This window comes from Mustela putorius, unplaced genomic scaffold (genome assembly GCF_011764305.1).
Source record: "Mustela putorius furo isolate JIRA1106 unplaced genomic scaffold, ASM1176430v1.1 tig00003834_pilon_pilon_pilon, whole genome shotgun sequence".
Classification (NCBI taxonomy): Eukaryota; Metazoa; Chordata; class Mammalia; order Carnivora; family Mustelidae; genus Mustela; species Mustela putorius.
Window position 1 is genome coordinate 86,991,733 of NW_025421987.1, and position 16,532 is coordinate 87,008,264.

The window sequence follows — 16,532 nt, forward strand, 5'->3', positions numbered from 1 at the left end:
CAGGCGGAACAGGCCTAGGACAGAAGGACCACACTAAGAAGATCAGTTCAGCTAGTAGATCGCAGATAACTTTTCCTGCAGCTAAAGTATGTTGTGATAAGACTTTCTTTTTCCCGGTTAACCTTCCGGGCAGTGGGGTCAGGGGAAAGGAGCAGGAAGGAAAATGATGGCCCTCTTTGAGGGTGCAAGGCTTTAGACAAATGTCTTCAGACAACACTGGACCTCTGCTCTGAAGGGAATCCTACAGGCTGAATACGTCACTCCCTTCAGGCTCAGTCTGCATTCCTCCTCCCCACCTGCTGGAGGGTGGGGAAGGACCCAACGGTCATCTTGCCATGGCGCAACAAAGAGGAACGGGGATGGAAATCAACCAAAGAGAAGAAAAAAGGAAAGAAGAATGGAGAAAGGTATTTTAGCAATCCCAAGTTAGCTAGGTGCCAGTCACAACTCACTTCTAGCATATTGCCTCCCACCAGCAAGAAGGGTTTAGTTTTGTTTGCGAGAGGACTGGTTTTCTCTCTCCTTGTATTTTTGGACCTAACATCCAGGCTTCACCCAGGGGCGGAGGCTGGGACCTGGCCGGCTTCTGGTCTCACAGCCCCTGCAGGGGCCTCCCTCTGCTGCCCTCTGCTGTCGGGGGACGCGGAGGCGACGCCCTCTCCGCCCTCCGGCTCAGGCCCCACCGCTGCCTCCCCCTCCCTTCGAGATCCAGAGGAGCTGAGGCCCCTGCCGTCCTGCCTGTCCCTCCCCACAGAAATTCTCGGGGGCTGGGGGCTGCGGAAGCTTACCGCCTAGAGAAAGCGGCCAAGCCCCTGGAATGGGGTTCTAGTTAGCCAAGGGCAGATCCCCACCTCTTAAGACCGGCATACCACGCCCTCCCTGCCGGCCCGCCGGCCCTCCCACTGCACAGCACCCTCCGGGAGAGGACAGGCGGCCAGGCTGCGGCAGGTTCTGACACCATTTCTGCTTGGAAATGGAAACCCTCCTTCCGGCAACGTGGCAGGAAAGCCAAGTCAAGTCCCTGGGCGACCGGGCCAAGAACGTTTGGGTGAGAGCAGGTGGACGCCTGGGTCTGGCCGGCTGCGTGGGGGCAGGGCGGGTCCGGCGGGCAGTGCCTACGGGGAGGGATGCAGCATCATGACACTCTTACCTGCTGTTGAATTTTTCAGGGTGTTTCTCTCTCATCACGTGGAATCTGTGTGCAATGGAAGCATCCTGAAAGGGAACGAGAGGAAAACAGACGTCTGGTTAGTGGTCATGACCGTGCCATGTGGAAAGAATGGAAGCACACAGGCTTTCACCGAAAGCCCCCAAACCTGGAGAATTGGGGTCACAGGGGAGAAAAGGAGGGTCCCACAAAGGAGGAACACCAGGTCTAAGGTTAAGGGCTAGCCACCAAAGCTGGTAGAGCCCAAGCCGCTCTGCTCCTTGCGCTTTTCACTCTCCGCCATAGTTCAGGGTGAATGAAGGGGGCAGCCGCTGCCCTTTGAGGGGAGAGCGTGTGTCTGGGTGTGGGGGCAGTTAGAGTGCAGAGGCCTGTGCGTGGGGTTGAGTGTGAATTTCTGGAAATGCCTTGCCATATTAACTCTTTTTAAAAAATACTTTTTATTTGGGAATATTTTAAGACTCACAAGAAGTTGCAAAAATAGTACAGAGAGTTCCTGTATCCCTTTCACCCAGCTTCCCCCAATAACATCTTATGTAACGATGGTACATTGTCAAAACCAGAAAACTGACTTCAGTAGATGCTATTATATATAAATTCTAGTCATCTGCATCAGGAGAAATAATTAGTAGCATTGAATAACATAGCTTAGTAGTATATTTAAATGTCTGGCTTCTCTTACTTGATCTCCACAGAAAGGACCTTCCCCAAGGTCAAAAAGAGTCTCACTAGCACCTTCTGTAGACTCTATGCTGCCCTTCTATTTGCACACCTGCTTTGCTGCGCTATTGGCCACCTGCTCCTCAGAACTCACTATTAGGAAGGCTCCCATGACACCATGTTTCTGGGCTTTCCATCCTCTGATCAGACCTTCTCAGCCCCGAGTCTTATCTGCAGCCTACACTCCATGTCATAGACCATCTCGAGTTCTCACACTTATTACTAATGTCTCTGATGTCTCCACGGTGTCTATTTCTAGAACCAACCCTCAGCTTCAGCCCTAAAACCAAGCTCATCTTTCCTCCTCACGCTAGGTCTTTCACCCTCATTAATGGTCTCCTTGTCCAGCAGAAGAATGTGTTGAGCCCCCTCACTGCTCAGGCCTCATGCCAACACGTTAGGTGCAGGTGCTGGGCTTTAGAAAGAAATAGGAGAATCAAGCTGCAGGTTGGGGGGCAGGGAGTGACACAGAAACAAGGGAGCTGACTCAGATACGTGCAGAAAAAAAAGCTACAGAAACTCATTTACTACACTGTGTGGCTAAAAGAGAACTGAAATTCCATTTAAGTGAATGCATATTAATCCCATTTCTTGGTATGTACTCATAAAAGAAAAATTCTGAATGTTATCATTATTTTTTAACATCAGGAGGTATCGTTCAGTGGAGCAGCTTTTTTTGAATATGTTCTGTGTGTGGGGAGTAAAATATAGGCCAATGGTGGGAGACAGAAAGTCTGGAAGCAAGTTAGGGGGCAAAGAGGGGCTTCTGTCATACTTGCATTTGGCAGAAGAGTAAACCCAGTGGGCAGCCCACTACAGAGGCAAGTCTAGGCCAAGGGCTTTTTTTGTGTGTGGTTGGCCACACTCCTGCTGAAATAATGTTTTGGGAACTTAACATTTATTTCTTTTTCTTTTTTAAAAAGATTTTATTTATTTATTTGAGAGAGAGAGAAGGAAGAGAGGGAGAGATCTCACGAGCAGGTGGCAGGGGTAGAAGGAGAAGCAGACTCCCTGCTGATAGTGACCCTGAAGTGGGGCTTGATCCCAGGCCCCCAGGATCACGACCCTAGTCAAAAGCAGATGCTTAACCGACTGAGCCATAGAGGCGTCCAGGATTTTAACATTTATACTCTAGTTATTGATTGTTTCATTTTTCCTTTAAGACACATGGAGAATTGAAGGTCTTCGTTAGGCTCCCCATGGACACATGGTAGGACGTGTGCAGGGCCTCCAAGCCTCTGTCCTAGGGGGCTTCTCAGGCAGCAGGCCTTCATCTCCCACCGCCCCCCACCCCAGCTCTGAGCAAGTTTCAGTGAACACTCTGAATAAGATTCCTGTGACATCTGTCAAATGCTTCTCTAGAATTCAAGAAAATATTCCTTCTACTTGTGTTCCTTTGAAGCACTAATTTTCTTCTGTCAGAGGAGAAGAGAAAAAAAGAGGAGGAAAGAAAAAAGTCATCACATGTTGCCTGGCATGATCTGTGCTTTGCCCCCCCCACCAACATACCTCTAAGACTCTTAGGATTGGTGTCTGGTTTTCTTACTCTTAGGGATATGGGCACAGGCTCCTTCCCTCTGCACAGTTCTGATTATCCTTGTTGTTTTTAAAGACTTTACTTATTTATTCAACACAGAGAAAGAGAGAGTACAAGCAGGGGGAGTGGCAGAGGCAGAGGGAGAAACAGGCTCCCTGCTGAGCAGGTAGCCCGATGTGGGACTCAATCCCAGGACCCTGGGATCATGACCTGAGCCAAAGGCAGACACTTAAACCACCTGAGCCACCCAGGTTTCCCTGCTGTTTTTATTTTTTTTTAAAACTAGGTTTTGCAAAGCTTCCTTTCACAAAGACCAGAGCCTTGGTAATATTATTAGTTAAGCATGGGGTTCCATTGTAACCTCCCGACAAGTGCACAAGGTAGCAAGGGAGAGCTGAGCAGGAAAGGAGATGCTGATAAGGACCTTGACTCTGGGGTGTCTGGGTGGCTCAGTGGGTTAAGCCGCTGCCTTCAGCTTGGGTCATGATCTCAGGGTCCTGGGATCAAGTCCCGCATCAGGTTCTCTGCTCTGTGGAGAGCCTGCCTCCCCTCCCCCCTCTCTCTATCTGCCTCTCTGCTTACTTGCAATCTCTGTCAAATAGATAAATAAAAATTAAAAAAAAATCTTTAAAAGATCTTGATTCTGACCATATTTCTCTACCTGGGGATTTAAAAGAGTGAAGACTCCTTTGCCCTCTATTGAGCTCTGCGTCAGCCCCTGAGCTGGGAGTGATTTCTTTAAATTTTGGAAACTAGTACTTCAAGAGTCCAGACCCTTTCTTGGTAATAATTACAGCAACATGAGACTTCCATTTAGAAGGGCCAGGTGGATGGAGATGGGAATTGCAAAGCGTTGGAAGTGATGGCATTTCTGAAGGTCATTCCCCAGTGTCCCTTCTGTGAGGTGTGAGGAACAGAGGAGATGATGGGCTGCTCTTTCCTGAACTAAAACTAAAAGTCCAAAAGATTTTTTTGTGCTCCTTCCCAATATAAGCAACCATAATTTGGACTCTGAGATATTTGGATGTCTAGGCCAGTGATGTCCGATAGAAATAAATTTAAATTTTTTCTAGTAACCACATTAAAAAAGTGAAAAGGTGAAATTAACTTCAATAATATATTTTCAGTGACAAATATTATCATTACAACATGTAATCAATATAAAAAACCACTGAGATCTTTAAAATTCTTTTATACTACATTTCTGAAATTTGGTATATATTCTATCCTTACAGCATCTCTCAATTTAGACTAGTCTCATTGCAAGTACACAATCGCCCTATGTGGCTAATGTCTACCATATTGGACAATGCAGGTCCAAGTCACTTGGGCAACTTATGGAGATAAAAAGGACAAAGGAGACAATAAAACAGATCATTTGGAATTTGGATAGTTCTGAATTATGGCAGATGGGAAGATGAAAAAGAGTGTGGACCTGTTGTCCCAGATATCTCTCAGTGAGTCCCATTGTCTTAGGAACTCCAAGGGCTCTCAGGTGACACACAAGAACTTAACCCTGAGGGAATCCAAAAAGTTGCAGGGAAAAGGTGCAGGAGCCCGCAAATTCCCTAATGGGTAGGGGGCTCATCATTTTGGAAACTCAGCTGGTGAAGACTGAGAACTACAATCTGTAAGGTGGAGAATGGTGTGCGGGTTAGTGTGGAGACTGTGGCCTCTCCTTGGCCCATGGGATCCCCTAGCAGCAGAAATAGATTTCATTGAATCAAGGGATTAGCTGTCCACTCCTCCCGTGGAGGCTCAGTGACAGCAGAGCCTTTGAGGCACTGGGCATCACACATACCTCAGGAATTACTTCACGGGCCCAAACTTCCTGTCACTGATACCTGGCCATCCTGACATTTCTGCAAATCCAAAAATAAAGAGAAAGGACGAGAAGGCCAGAGAAGCCAGAGGAAGTAGCAGCCTGAATGACTGTGTTTAAAATCTCCTGCCAAGGGGTGTTGTCAGTTAGAGGGACTGAGAAGGCCGACTCTCGGCTCGTCACTGGTAGAGGACCAGCATGTGTGTAGGGGAGGGGAATGTGGTAATGATGGGGCCATAGCAGTTCTCTGTGTGGCCCTGTTTATCCCTCCATGCGTGACGTGGATTTTGCTAGTACCCTGGGGCCCCAGTGAACTCGTCAGGACAAATGCTTTCCCACCAAGGGCCACCACAGCAGCGGTCACTGTCACGGTCATCACCTTTCTATATGCAAGGCAGCAGACACCTGACATCACTCAGATACCCTGAGTCCTTCAACAGAGGCAAAGGCTTCGCAAGGCTCTCTTTGCCAAAGGAGTCTGACTCTGATTATCACAAGGAAGTAAAATTGTAAGTTGGTTTACATACCTACTTCTCCTCTTACAAAGTTTGGGAAGTCAAATAGGGAGGAAGAGCTTCTGCAAATGTCAGCCCCAGATTCTGTCAGAGTTGCGTGTTGGCTACTTGTTTTCTCAAGAATTTCCCTTTCCAACTTTTAAAGAGCGAGCATACAAACCCTGCAAACATTTTATTGAGAGAAGCCTTAGGGTACACCAAAGAGATAAAAACCATCCTGGTTCCTCACTGCTTTGTAATAAAATATTAAACACACCTAAGCGAAATGTGTATGGGAAAAAAAAATTGTGAGAAAGATATTGTGGAGTTCTTTATATCTTAAAAGATGAACAGACTGGGTTATTATAAGTCAGCCCTAGGCAAATAAATACCCTGACCAGTGAGTGTGATGGAGAATCTGTTTGTATGCGTTTCCTTGGGGGACACTTAGGTGGTCTCCTTTCCTTCCTCCTGTCCCCCAGCTTCCTTCCTTCCTTCTTAGTTGCAAAAATGAACTAAAACCATGATAATCATGGCTCTTGGGGTTAGAGTGAGGTTATCTAGGTTAGGTGAGGCTGTTTATTCCTTTTTGGTGTGTTTATCCATGGTCAGGAAGTACTAACTGAGTGAAATTTTTTGCATATGGCACTGTGTAGAGACAGACAGGAGGGATCAAGAATCATGTTTTGGCAGCCAGAGCTGAGTGTGTCAAGGGGCTAAAAACTCTGAAGGCAGCCACAGCTGTAAACTGCCATCTAGAAGTTTCCAGGCAGGATACCCGGCCCTGCTACTCCTCTCTCCCTTCTGTCTCGTAGAGTCTGTGTCCCATCCTCACTTATCATTTTTCTCCATCTAGTTCAGTTCTGGTTTCTGTTCCTGTGTAAGAACACTTCTTCTGACCATCTTCTTTGTTCTGATAGGCTGTCTCCACTCACTGAAGATTGGTGGGGACCATCTACATCAGAATTATCTCATAGGCCTGCAAACTTCCACACCTTGCTCAGGCCAACCGAATCAGAAAGCAAACCAGGATCTGTCATGGGGGTGGAATTTACATTCCGACAAAGGGCACCAGTGAGTCATCACACACTAAATGTTCAGACTTCCCCTGCCCGCTACCAGTGCTACTATGAAGGAAAGCATCTGAAGACAGAGAGGGCTGTTCAGAGGTTATATGGCTCCTGGTCCACAGCTCAGGGGCTCTGGAGCTCAACCCCAGTGGTTCTCAGCAACACCACTCACCAGCTGAGACCTGTCTCTGTATTGTTCTAAGATGCAGTTCCTTCTTACAAAATGCAAAAGGGTAATGACTATACCTATCATGTCACTATCAAGGTCGCTTCATGTGCAGTGAGGACTCAATAAATGTTAGCAAGCTATACTCTGGTTACTCTAGGAAAAAGACTCAAGTTTTTGTGAAATTATCATGATGGGAAGCCCACGTTCTAGAAGCCTCCTGAATACCAGACCTGTCGATCATGTCCCACTGGCAATAGCTGAGGGCTGTGCTTTCTTGCTAGGGGAAGTAGGGCCTGAGCTGGCGGCCAAAAAGGAGAGAAGCATTTGAGCCAACAAGAAGAGGAAGGAGGGGTCTGCCTAGGTCATTGGAGTGGGGGCAGCTGGAAGAGGTCTAGGGAGAGGCATCTGCCATAACTGAGGCCAGGTGAGCTGGGGAGATAAACCAGATCGGGGCACAGGGCCCTGAACATGCCGCCAGTCCAATCTCCCATTCTTTTTTTTTTTTTTTTTTAAGAAGTTTAAATGAATATTTATTTATTTATTTTTTTAAATTGCTTTTTAGTGTTCCAGAATTGTTTACGCACCACATCCAGTGCTCCATGCAATATGTGTTCTCCATAATACCCACGACCAGGCTCACCCAACCTCCCACCTCCTCCCCTCCTAATTCCCATTCTCTCAGACCATGACTGTTGGTCCAGTGATGCCTCTGTCTTCTGTTGTAGCAATAGAAAAACAGTGCTGGCTTAGGAGCTCCAAAATGATAGCCAATCGCTTCATCTGACTCTTTGTTTCCTTATCTACAAAATGGAGCTACTACTTTTATGGCTGCTCAAATGCAGTCACAAGAATCAAGAAAATAGGGGCGCCTGGGTGGGCTTAGTGGGTTAAAGACTCTGCCTTCAGCTCAGGTCATGATCTCAGGGTCCTGGGATCGAGCCCCGCATTGGGCTCTCTGCTCAGCGAGGAGCCTGCTTCCCCCTCTCTCTGCCTGCCTCTCTGCCTACTTGTGATCTCTGTTGAATAAATAAATAAAATCTTAAAAAAAAAAAGGAATCAAGAAAATACCTATAAATATGGTAAATTTTAAATTCTGTAAATATATGGTATTTTAAAACATCCTTTCCCCTTCCATGGCTCTTCTTCGGGTCTTCTTATTAAAGACTGTATCTATCTATTTATTTATTTGAAAGAGAGAAAGAGAAGGAGACAGTGCATGCAGTGTGGAGGGTAGAGGAGGAGGAAGAGGGAAAGAATCTGATGCAAACTCCACGCTCAGTGCAGAGCTGACGTGGGGTTTGATCTCACCACCCTGAGACCATGACCTGAGCTGAAACCCAGAGTCGGATGCTCAACTGACTGAGCCACCCGGATGCCCTTCTAGTCTTACTAAAAACTCTTTTTAAATCTGCTCTTCTCTTAAGCTTTGTATTATTTCCCCATCTAGTTCCTTTTTCTTTTTAAGCCACAAAAGTTTTCAAAAGAGGCACAGGTGAGGATGGTTGACAAAAGCAACTACCACACAATCTGGGCCCAGATGGTTGGTTTGGAGGGATTTCTATGCACCTGACATGAGCAGGGTAATTCTAGAGGCAAGAAAACTGAGAGGAAAGCCTGTAGGGCACAGCAGGCTGTGTTAGTTCCCGGTCTTCACTAGTCAAGTGTCCGCAGACCTCGTCTGTAAAATGGGGACTATGGGGACAGTGACACCTGCCAGACTGCAAAGGATTGTGATATATAAGGTCTATAATAGTGGAGAGCTCACAGTAGGTGCTCAATAAATGCTAGTGTCTTTGATGCATCCCCCTCCTGAAACCCGGCTCTATCTATGGAATGGATGGATCTTTTTTCTTCCAGATCTCATCCTTAACAGTTTCTGGTCCAAAAAGTTCAGTATAACAAACTGAGTTGTGTTTGATGTGCTGCGGGCTGGAGGAAGAAAGAGGAGTGTGGAGCTGTCCTTGTGCTCTGTGTGTGTGTGTGTAGGAGGTATGTTGTGTGTGTGTGTGTGTGTGTGTTAGAGGTCTGTTAGGGGTGTGTGTTGGGGATGTGTGTGTATGCATGCATGTGTGTTGGGGATGTGTGAAATGGGCACAGTAAACCAATCCCTCCAATCCAATGCAGAGAGTACACTGGTGGGGTGAACACAGAAGGCTGTGGAAAACACCTAGAAGGATTGTGGAGCTCACCTGAGGGTGGGGTCAGCTGGGAGGAGATGCCTCCAGAGGTTTATGCACACCAGAGTGTGGGGAATACAGCTGAGATGGGAGAGAACAGAAGAAAAGGAATTCTGACAGCTAAGTTAGCTAAGCCAGCCTGGGACCACTGGTTCTCTTTAAAGGATCCGAATTCTTAACTCTGGAAGCTCACATGAGAGTCTTAGCCTGACTTTGCCCCTTGGTTATTACTTCTTTTAAACTGTTTCAAATTCTCCAAAGGGTAAATCTGTTTTAAAAATATTTTCTAATTTTCTTGTGGTAATTCCAATTATAGGGAAGGGAATTTCCTCCCTAATCTAGGGTGGGGGTTTGGTACATTCTGGATGAACATACCCAGGCCACATACAAGATGCTTGGACCCGAGTCGAGACTAGGACAGCTGGGAGAGGTGAAGAGTAGGGACCTAGAGGGGGAGGACGGGGGACCAGAGCCTTCTGCCCACCAAGACGTTTCTCATCCATGCAGAAAGGCAATCCTTGACCAACTCACCACACCAATGGAGAAATAGTTGTTCATGATGTTGTACGGGACTTGGTCCCCATTCTCCACCTCCTCTCTGGGGATGACTTCCAGATGCCAACGGTCTAGCATCACCAAGGGGCTCTGCTCGATGTCCTTCAGGATTTTTGTCAAGCTGCCCCCTTCATAACCTGTGGAGCACAGCATTACATCTGACCCAGGGCAGAAAGGCTAAGTGGTTACCAACATACAGGCAGCTATCAGGACAGGGAACTCTGTGGGCTTCTGTGACCAGGAGACTTCCCAGCGTGTCTGGGGCTCCAGAGACACTTAGGTTCCCTGAGCCATGGAGGAGGAGAGACAACACAGTGTAATCAGAGAGAAGCTGGGTAGATTTGGAAGGCAAAGGGGTGGGGGCTGGCCAAAGTTAGGCAGACCTGTGTAGCCACATCAAGTCCTAGAGAACTGGTGGGCTGGGGGCCTGGGAAGCTGCACACGGGAGAACAAAGGGTCTGTTCCAGGACTAGGTCATGTCAGAGATGGAGAGTGTGGTAGACAGAATTTTAGGATGGTCTCCCCAGCTCTCCACCACCCTCCACCCAGGGGTATACACCCTCCAATTCATGGGGCTTATAAATAAGACAGGACAGTCATTGTCGTGATTAGCTATACTATTTGGCACAGGAGACTTTAAGCAAGGGAGATTATCTGAGTGGATCTGACCTGATTGGTTGAGTCCTTAGAAAGGACAGGGCTTTTCCTTAAGAAACTGATTCAAAGCTCTCATTGAGAGGGATTTCAGATGAAGGAGATTCTCTCTTGCTGGCTTTGAAGATGGAGGGGTCCATCTATCAAGGATAAAGGAAGCCTAAAGGATTTAATAGTGGTCCCAGCTGATAGCCAGCAAGGAAATGGGGACGTCAGTCCTTGAACCACAAGGGACTCAATTCTGCCCACAACATGAAAGAGCTTTGAAGGAAATTCTCCCTCAGAGACTCTAGAGAGGAGCATGGCCTGTGCAACACCCTCACTTCAGGCCGGGAGGCAGAGAACTGAGTTAGGCTGTTCCAGGCCTCCGACCCAGAGGACTGGGAGCTAACAAATGAATGTTTTGAGCCTCTACATTTAGGATCATTTGTTATGCAGCAATAGAATTGCAAATCATGAGAGGTTAGTGGGAGAAAGAGTCTTTTCCTTCAGGTGACACTTCTGCTGTCCTTATTTTAGGGCAAGCCCAAAGAGTATTTTCAAGTTGTTAGTTTGGTCAGCTCTTCAGGGATGCCTCCCAAGACAGCAATGGTAGCAACTATGTAGTTGAGGGCCTGGGGGCTCTCTGGAAGCACGGGGCTGGGCTTCCCGCACAACCCTGGTGCGGAGCTATGCTGCCTAGAAGTGCGCAGCATGAGACTACGTTCTGCTTGTTCCTCTTGAACAGAGGGCTCTTCCCTAGCCTCAGTGTGTGGCTGAGGACATCTGTGCCTGCCAACTTCCTTCTGGGGCTGGCTCCTGCTTCCTCTGCTCCTGCCGCCAGGCACGCACCCAGCTCTGAACACTGACCACTGCCTGAGCTGGTCTTGAATCCTTGCTGAATCGATCAGCCATCTGGAAGCCCATCCCTGTTCTGCCTGCCAGACTGCTATGTCCCTTCCACGTGCTGCCCTGACCTCCTCTGTGTTCTGGAGCATTCCCAACTCCATGGGGGCGGTTGCAGTTTGCAGAGTTCTCCTTAGCTCCTAGCCCCTTGTCCCGTGAGCTGGTCACCACATTGAGATCCTCTCCCAGCGGGTTTGCGAAATGAGGGCCTCTGGCGAGCTGGACGCCCCAGTAGCTGAGCATATAGCTTCTCAGTTTGTATTCTGAGTCCTAATTCAGAAGAAGACCAGTAACTTGGACAGGAGGGAGTTTTATCCCGACGACGCCTGCATGAGCCCCTACTAGATCGAGCAATGTGGGGCGAAATAGATATGACCCTAAAGCTATGCTCTGTTGAGGGGAGCAGGCTCTAGGTTGAGAGTCTCTGCATCAGAGAATATAGACTGAGGGCTTAGCACAGGTCTCAGCAAGACTTGGAGGGCAGGGGAATGGTCATGGGGTATGGAGGACTCTGTGAAATGTTAATTCTTAAAAGGGAAGTTCAGCCTGGCCCTGACGAGCTCCCCTGGAGACGGGAGGGCTTATCCCCAGGGGGGTGCCACCGGCACACAGACTCACCTCCTCCCCAGCGGAGACAGCGGGCCAGGTCATTTCCTGTTCCGAGAGGCAGGACCGCCACCGGTGGATGTTTCGCGAAGTTGGCCTTATCTGCAACCATGCAGAAGACAAAACCATAGGCCCAGGTTACGAAAACTGAGGGTTATTTAATTATCCCTGATCTGAGCCTTAGAACCCTTTCATAGCATCTCTGTTTGCAGAGTTCCCATGATGGAAAGTACCATTGCTTCCTAAAGCCGTCTCTTCTGTCCATAGCATGGGAACCACTCCAAAGGATTTTCATACTGAGCTCCCTCTGTCTCCCTGGAACTTGTACCTGCTTCTCTACATCTCATCCAAATTCTTTCCTTTGAGGTGACAACGTACACCTCAAACACATTCATTTGTCATCATAGCTAACACCTTCTCCCTTTGTCCCTCACAGCAACTCTGCGGGGGTATTATCATGCTCCTGCTAGATGACGGGAGAGAGATTCAGAGGGGGAAAGTAAGTCCCGGGTCAGGATGAAACCCAGATCTCTGTGGTCCCAAGTCCAGGCTCCTCCTTATTTCAGGGGCCAGGCAGGTGCACAGAGAGTAACACAGGCAGGTCTGAGAAATCAGGGAATGGTGGGACGTTTGGGAAACAGGAGCTGTCTCATCTAATTGTCATTCAGGTTCAAAGTTTAAAAATAATATTGTGTCTAACAAAACCTCAAAGTGTTATTTAGCACGCGGGTATGAATTCGTCACTTCCCGCACCTCCCAGACTCGCAAATCGCAAATCCCCAATCCCCAAGCTGCTCTGCCCTGTGACTTGTGAGGACTCATCAGACTGAACCGCTGGAGAAAGCAGACCGAACATGCCTGGTTTCACCAGCTGCAGACACTCAGCAACAGGTTGGCCTGGCCACACGGAGGAAGGAGGGACAGGCACGTGCAGCTCCTGGGCTCCAGGGGGCACCACGGACAGAAGCTGCAACACACCTGTGTCCGTGGATGCACCTGGGGGCGGGGGAATCAACAAGTGGCCCAAATGTTATGGCTGCCCTCGAAAAAGGGGAGCTCACAGGCCCCCCGGGGTTGTCTGGCTCCTGCTGAGCTCAGGCAAGGCCCAGGGTTGAGCTCAACACCGGGAGGTTTAAGAGGGGGACAGAGCAAAGCGATGGGCTCTGTCATTGCTCCTGGAACATGTGGTCTGCATGTCTGCTTCCCTGCCTTTGTGCCTGCTGCTCCCTTTGCCTTCTGTCTGCTCCTTCTGTGGTCCCCATCTCAAACAGGTGACCCATCTTCACGGTGTTGAGGCTAGAAACCCGGATGTCATCCTAGGTTTGTCCCTCTTCCTTACCCTGCCTCCATTCACACAGCAGTTTCCATGTGCTGCTTCCTTAATAGATCTCTCAGCAATCTCTTGTCACTATTCCTCTGGTGATGCCTGAGTTCAGGTACATGATTCCTCTCCCTCTCTAGAGTGTTTCTTGTATTTGACTACCTGTCTGTTCTCTGAATGTACTGTAACCCCCCTAGGGGAACTATGTCTCATTCATCATAGTATCTCTGCACACATTTACTGAGTGCCTACTATGTGCCCAGTGCTGTGTTAGGTACTGTGGCTCTCATAGTGGGTCAAAGTGCCATGACACAGGCTCTAATGGTGCTTACAACTGAAAGAGAGAGACAGATATTAATAAAGTCTTCATATAAATGATGCATAATTTCAAATTCATACTGGAAAGGGAAGAACTACAATCATATAATAAGGTGACTGAGGCTGGGTGTCAGGGAAGCCTCCTCTGAAGAAGCCACACTTTGACTGAGATCTGAAGTAGAAATTGACGAAGGAATGGCCAGGGAGCATATCTGACAGGAGGAACTGCTTGTGCAAAGGCCCTGTGGTAGAAGGGAGACTAGTGTCTTCAAAGGTCTAAGAGATGGACTGGGTGCCTGGAGTTTAGAGGGAGAGGAATGGAGGTATGAAGTAGGGTCAGAAGGCCTGGAAGCTATTAGAGCACCAGGACCTTCTAGGTGATTTAAGAGGCTTTTGTTTTTCTCCTAAGAATGATGGGGGGCCACTGATGTGCTTTACGTACATCATGAACCCGCTGACATTCAAAAAAGACTGCTCTGGTTGTACAGCATAAGCAGATCGGCACCGGGATCAAAGTGGGGGCGGCTGAAGGCACTGAATAAGGGCTTTAATATTCTGGAATGAATGAACGAGCATGATGTGGATACTCCTTTCACCACTGCTTTCTGTTGTTAGGCCACCAAACTGTCGTATGACCTTTATTCTTTCAGTTGTGGGCATGTCCTTTCCCTGGTCTTCCCTGCAGGTGAATTTTATAAAACCACCAAGGCCGACATTCTCCTTCGTGATGGAGAGGGAACCATGTGAGCAGCTCCCAGGACAGCAGCCACCCAGCTTTTCTTCCCTGGGCTCCCAGAGGATGCCTCCCCCCCTCCCACAAACAACTCCGGAGCTGGAGGTGACAGGAGAGCGTGGGTGGCTGCCTGGCAGGGCTGTGTCCATGGAAACTGGAGCTCCTGTGGGGAGCAGAGGGTGGCAGGTGTGCTGGGTGTGGTCCCCTCCCGGTGGGCTGCCTACGACCTCCACAGGGGCAGCTTTCCCTGCCCTGGTCAGGGTCTGCTCCTGCCCATCCTTGATGCCTCTCTTCCTCTCATCCTGTTGCTTCCACCTTCAGACAATATCCAGAAGCTGACTCCTCCTCACCACCTCCTCTGTATCTCCTATTGTCCAGGCCTTGGTCACCTGTCACTCGGATTCCTGCAGGAGCCTCCTGATGGGTCTCCCTGCTGCTGCCCTTTTCTTATGATCTCTTGTGTCTTTCCTCTGCTCCAAACCATGAAGTGTCTTGGGACCTTTCTTGTATGAAAGTCATATTCTGTCTACTGTCCCCTACATCCTAGTGACTTGGCCCCATGCCATCTCTGCTTCATCCTCTGGCACTCTCGCCTCACGCACCCTGCTCTGAGCATGCTCTGCAGCCCACCTGCTGCCTTCAGCCACCTAGCCTGATCCTACCTCAGGGCCTTTTATATGCTGTCCCTTCTGCTGGAACTGCTCTTTCCTCAAGTATCCTCACAGCTCACCTCTCTTCCAGGTCTCCATGCAAATGTCATCTGTTCTGTGAGGTCTTCCCCAAACACTGGGTCTTAGACTGGAGACCATCCCCAACCCTACCTACCTTGCCCCTTCCCTGCTATGTTCGTATTACCTTCTGATATGCTACATGTTTCCATCACTTTTTTGGTGACTGCCTTTCTCCTCCCTCTAGAAAGGAAGCTCCGGGAGAGAGGGATTTCTATGCGTTTGTTCACTACTGCATCTCTAGTGCTTGGAGGAGAGCTCAGCGCATGGAGGTGTCCATGCAGTATGTGTGGGAGGAATGACAGACACTTCCAGAGTTAGTCTTCATTATTTACGGGGGATGAGATGTCCAAGGACCCTCCAAGGACCTGCAGATCCAGACAGAGCTGGACTGAAACCCAGGCCTCCTGAGTCTCAGCCTCAGCCCTCCCCATTAGCCTTCTAATCTAAGCATACTGGACACAGAACAGCGTGACCTTTCTTTGCTTGTACTGATCTATGCTTTCTGGACTCAGGTTCTGGTGCTCGTCTCAAGGTGATTTGCCTCAGGCTATGGATGCACCTATGCTTAATTCTGTGGCCTTTTCCCATTCCCCTGGGTCTGGCCAGAGTCCTAGTCCTGCCCTCTCTCCCGTGCAGGTCCCCAAACGGACCTGTCCTGCCATGGCCCAAACCCCGGCCATCAGAAATGTTCATGAGGTGAGGCCGGAAACTAAACTATCACACCTGTACCTGTGGGCACCCTTCCATTTTTCTTTTCCTCCCAAAGCAGATGTGTAGTTAAGCAGCACTCCAAGAGTGGAAATAAGGATGAACAAGACATGGCTCCATTTCTCTCTCCTGTTGATTGCCTGTCTCTGACTTTCAATATACTTATCATTAATAAACTCTAAAGGCCCTCCCAGTCCATTCTTACCAATGCAATCCAAAATCCAGCCGACTGTCCCATCTCCTCCGCAGGCCAGAACACGAAAGTCTGGAGTATCACGGAAAAAGTTCAACCTGAGAAGTAAAAGGCCAAAATGGTCTTATTTACTAGGCTGTGGCTGACATTTGACACTGCTTGAGTCAGCGTCTCCCCTGTTCCCTGGGAGTATGTTACAGCCCTGACTCCTTTTGGGGTTGAGGGGATCACTTAGTATTCTGAGACCAGAACTTCAGGGCTGCGGAAGAATAGGGAAGAATCGGGAAGAATCCTGGGGAGCCTTCCTTGTAGAAGGAGAATCTGACTCAATGTTCAACACAAAAGAAAATGGTTTTTCTAGATCCGCTGCTATTTGTACGGAGGAGGCCACTGTTTACTTCTTTGGGCACCAATACAATCAACCCCAATGTTCCCACTCCTCTCTGGCTCTCCTTCCTGCTCTGTCCTCCCAAGCTCTCCTGTAATTCAGATGTAGTGAACTAGCTGGATCTCCATCCCACTGTCCTGTGGGTCCGGACCGAAGTGGAGGGAGCACCACGGCTCTTCATGGGGGGCTCACAAAGCTCTAAGGCATCTGTAGATAGAATCCAGAGGGCCATGAACTTGGGAGGAAAAAATGGTACATTCTTACCTTGTGTAGGGCCTGAGATTTA

At 48.7% G+C, this 16,532-nt stretch overlaps 1 protein-coding gene across 5 annotated transcripts in view; it reads right to left on the minus strand.

Moving 5' to 3' along the window:
- Positions 1–16,532, minus strand: part of DGKG (diacylglycerol kinase gamma) — a 209,871-nt gene that overhangs the window by 98,688 nt on the left and 94,651 nt on the right. For all 5 annotated transcript variants that reach the window (XM_004745198.3, XM_013052598.2, XM_004745197.3 and 2 more), the window contains 4 exons: positions 15,871–15,956; positions 11,867–11,956; positions 9,686–9,846; positions 1,151–1,215 (listed from right to left, as the gene is read on the minus strand). In XM_004745198.3, coding sequence (XP_004745255.1) covers positions 1,151–1,215; positions 9,686–9,846; positions 11,867–11,956; positions 15,871–15,956 — 402 coding nt within the window. The remainder of the gene's footprint in view (positions 1–1,150; positions 1,216–9,685; positions 9,847–11,866; positions 11,957–15,870; positions 15,957–16,532) is intronic.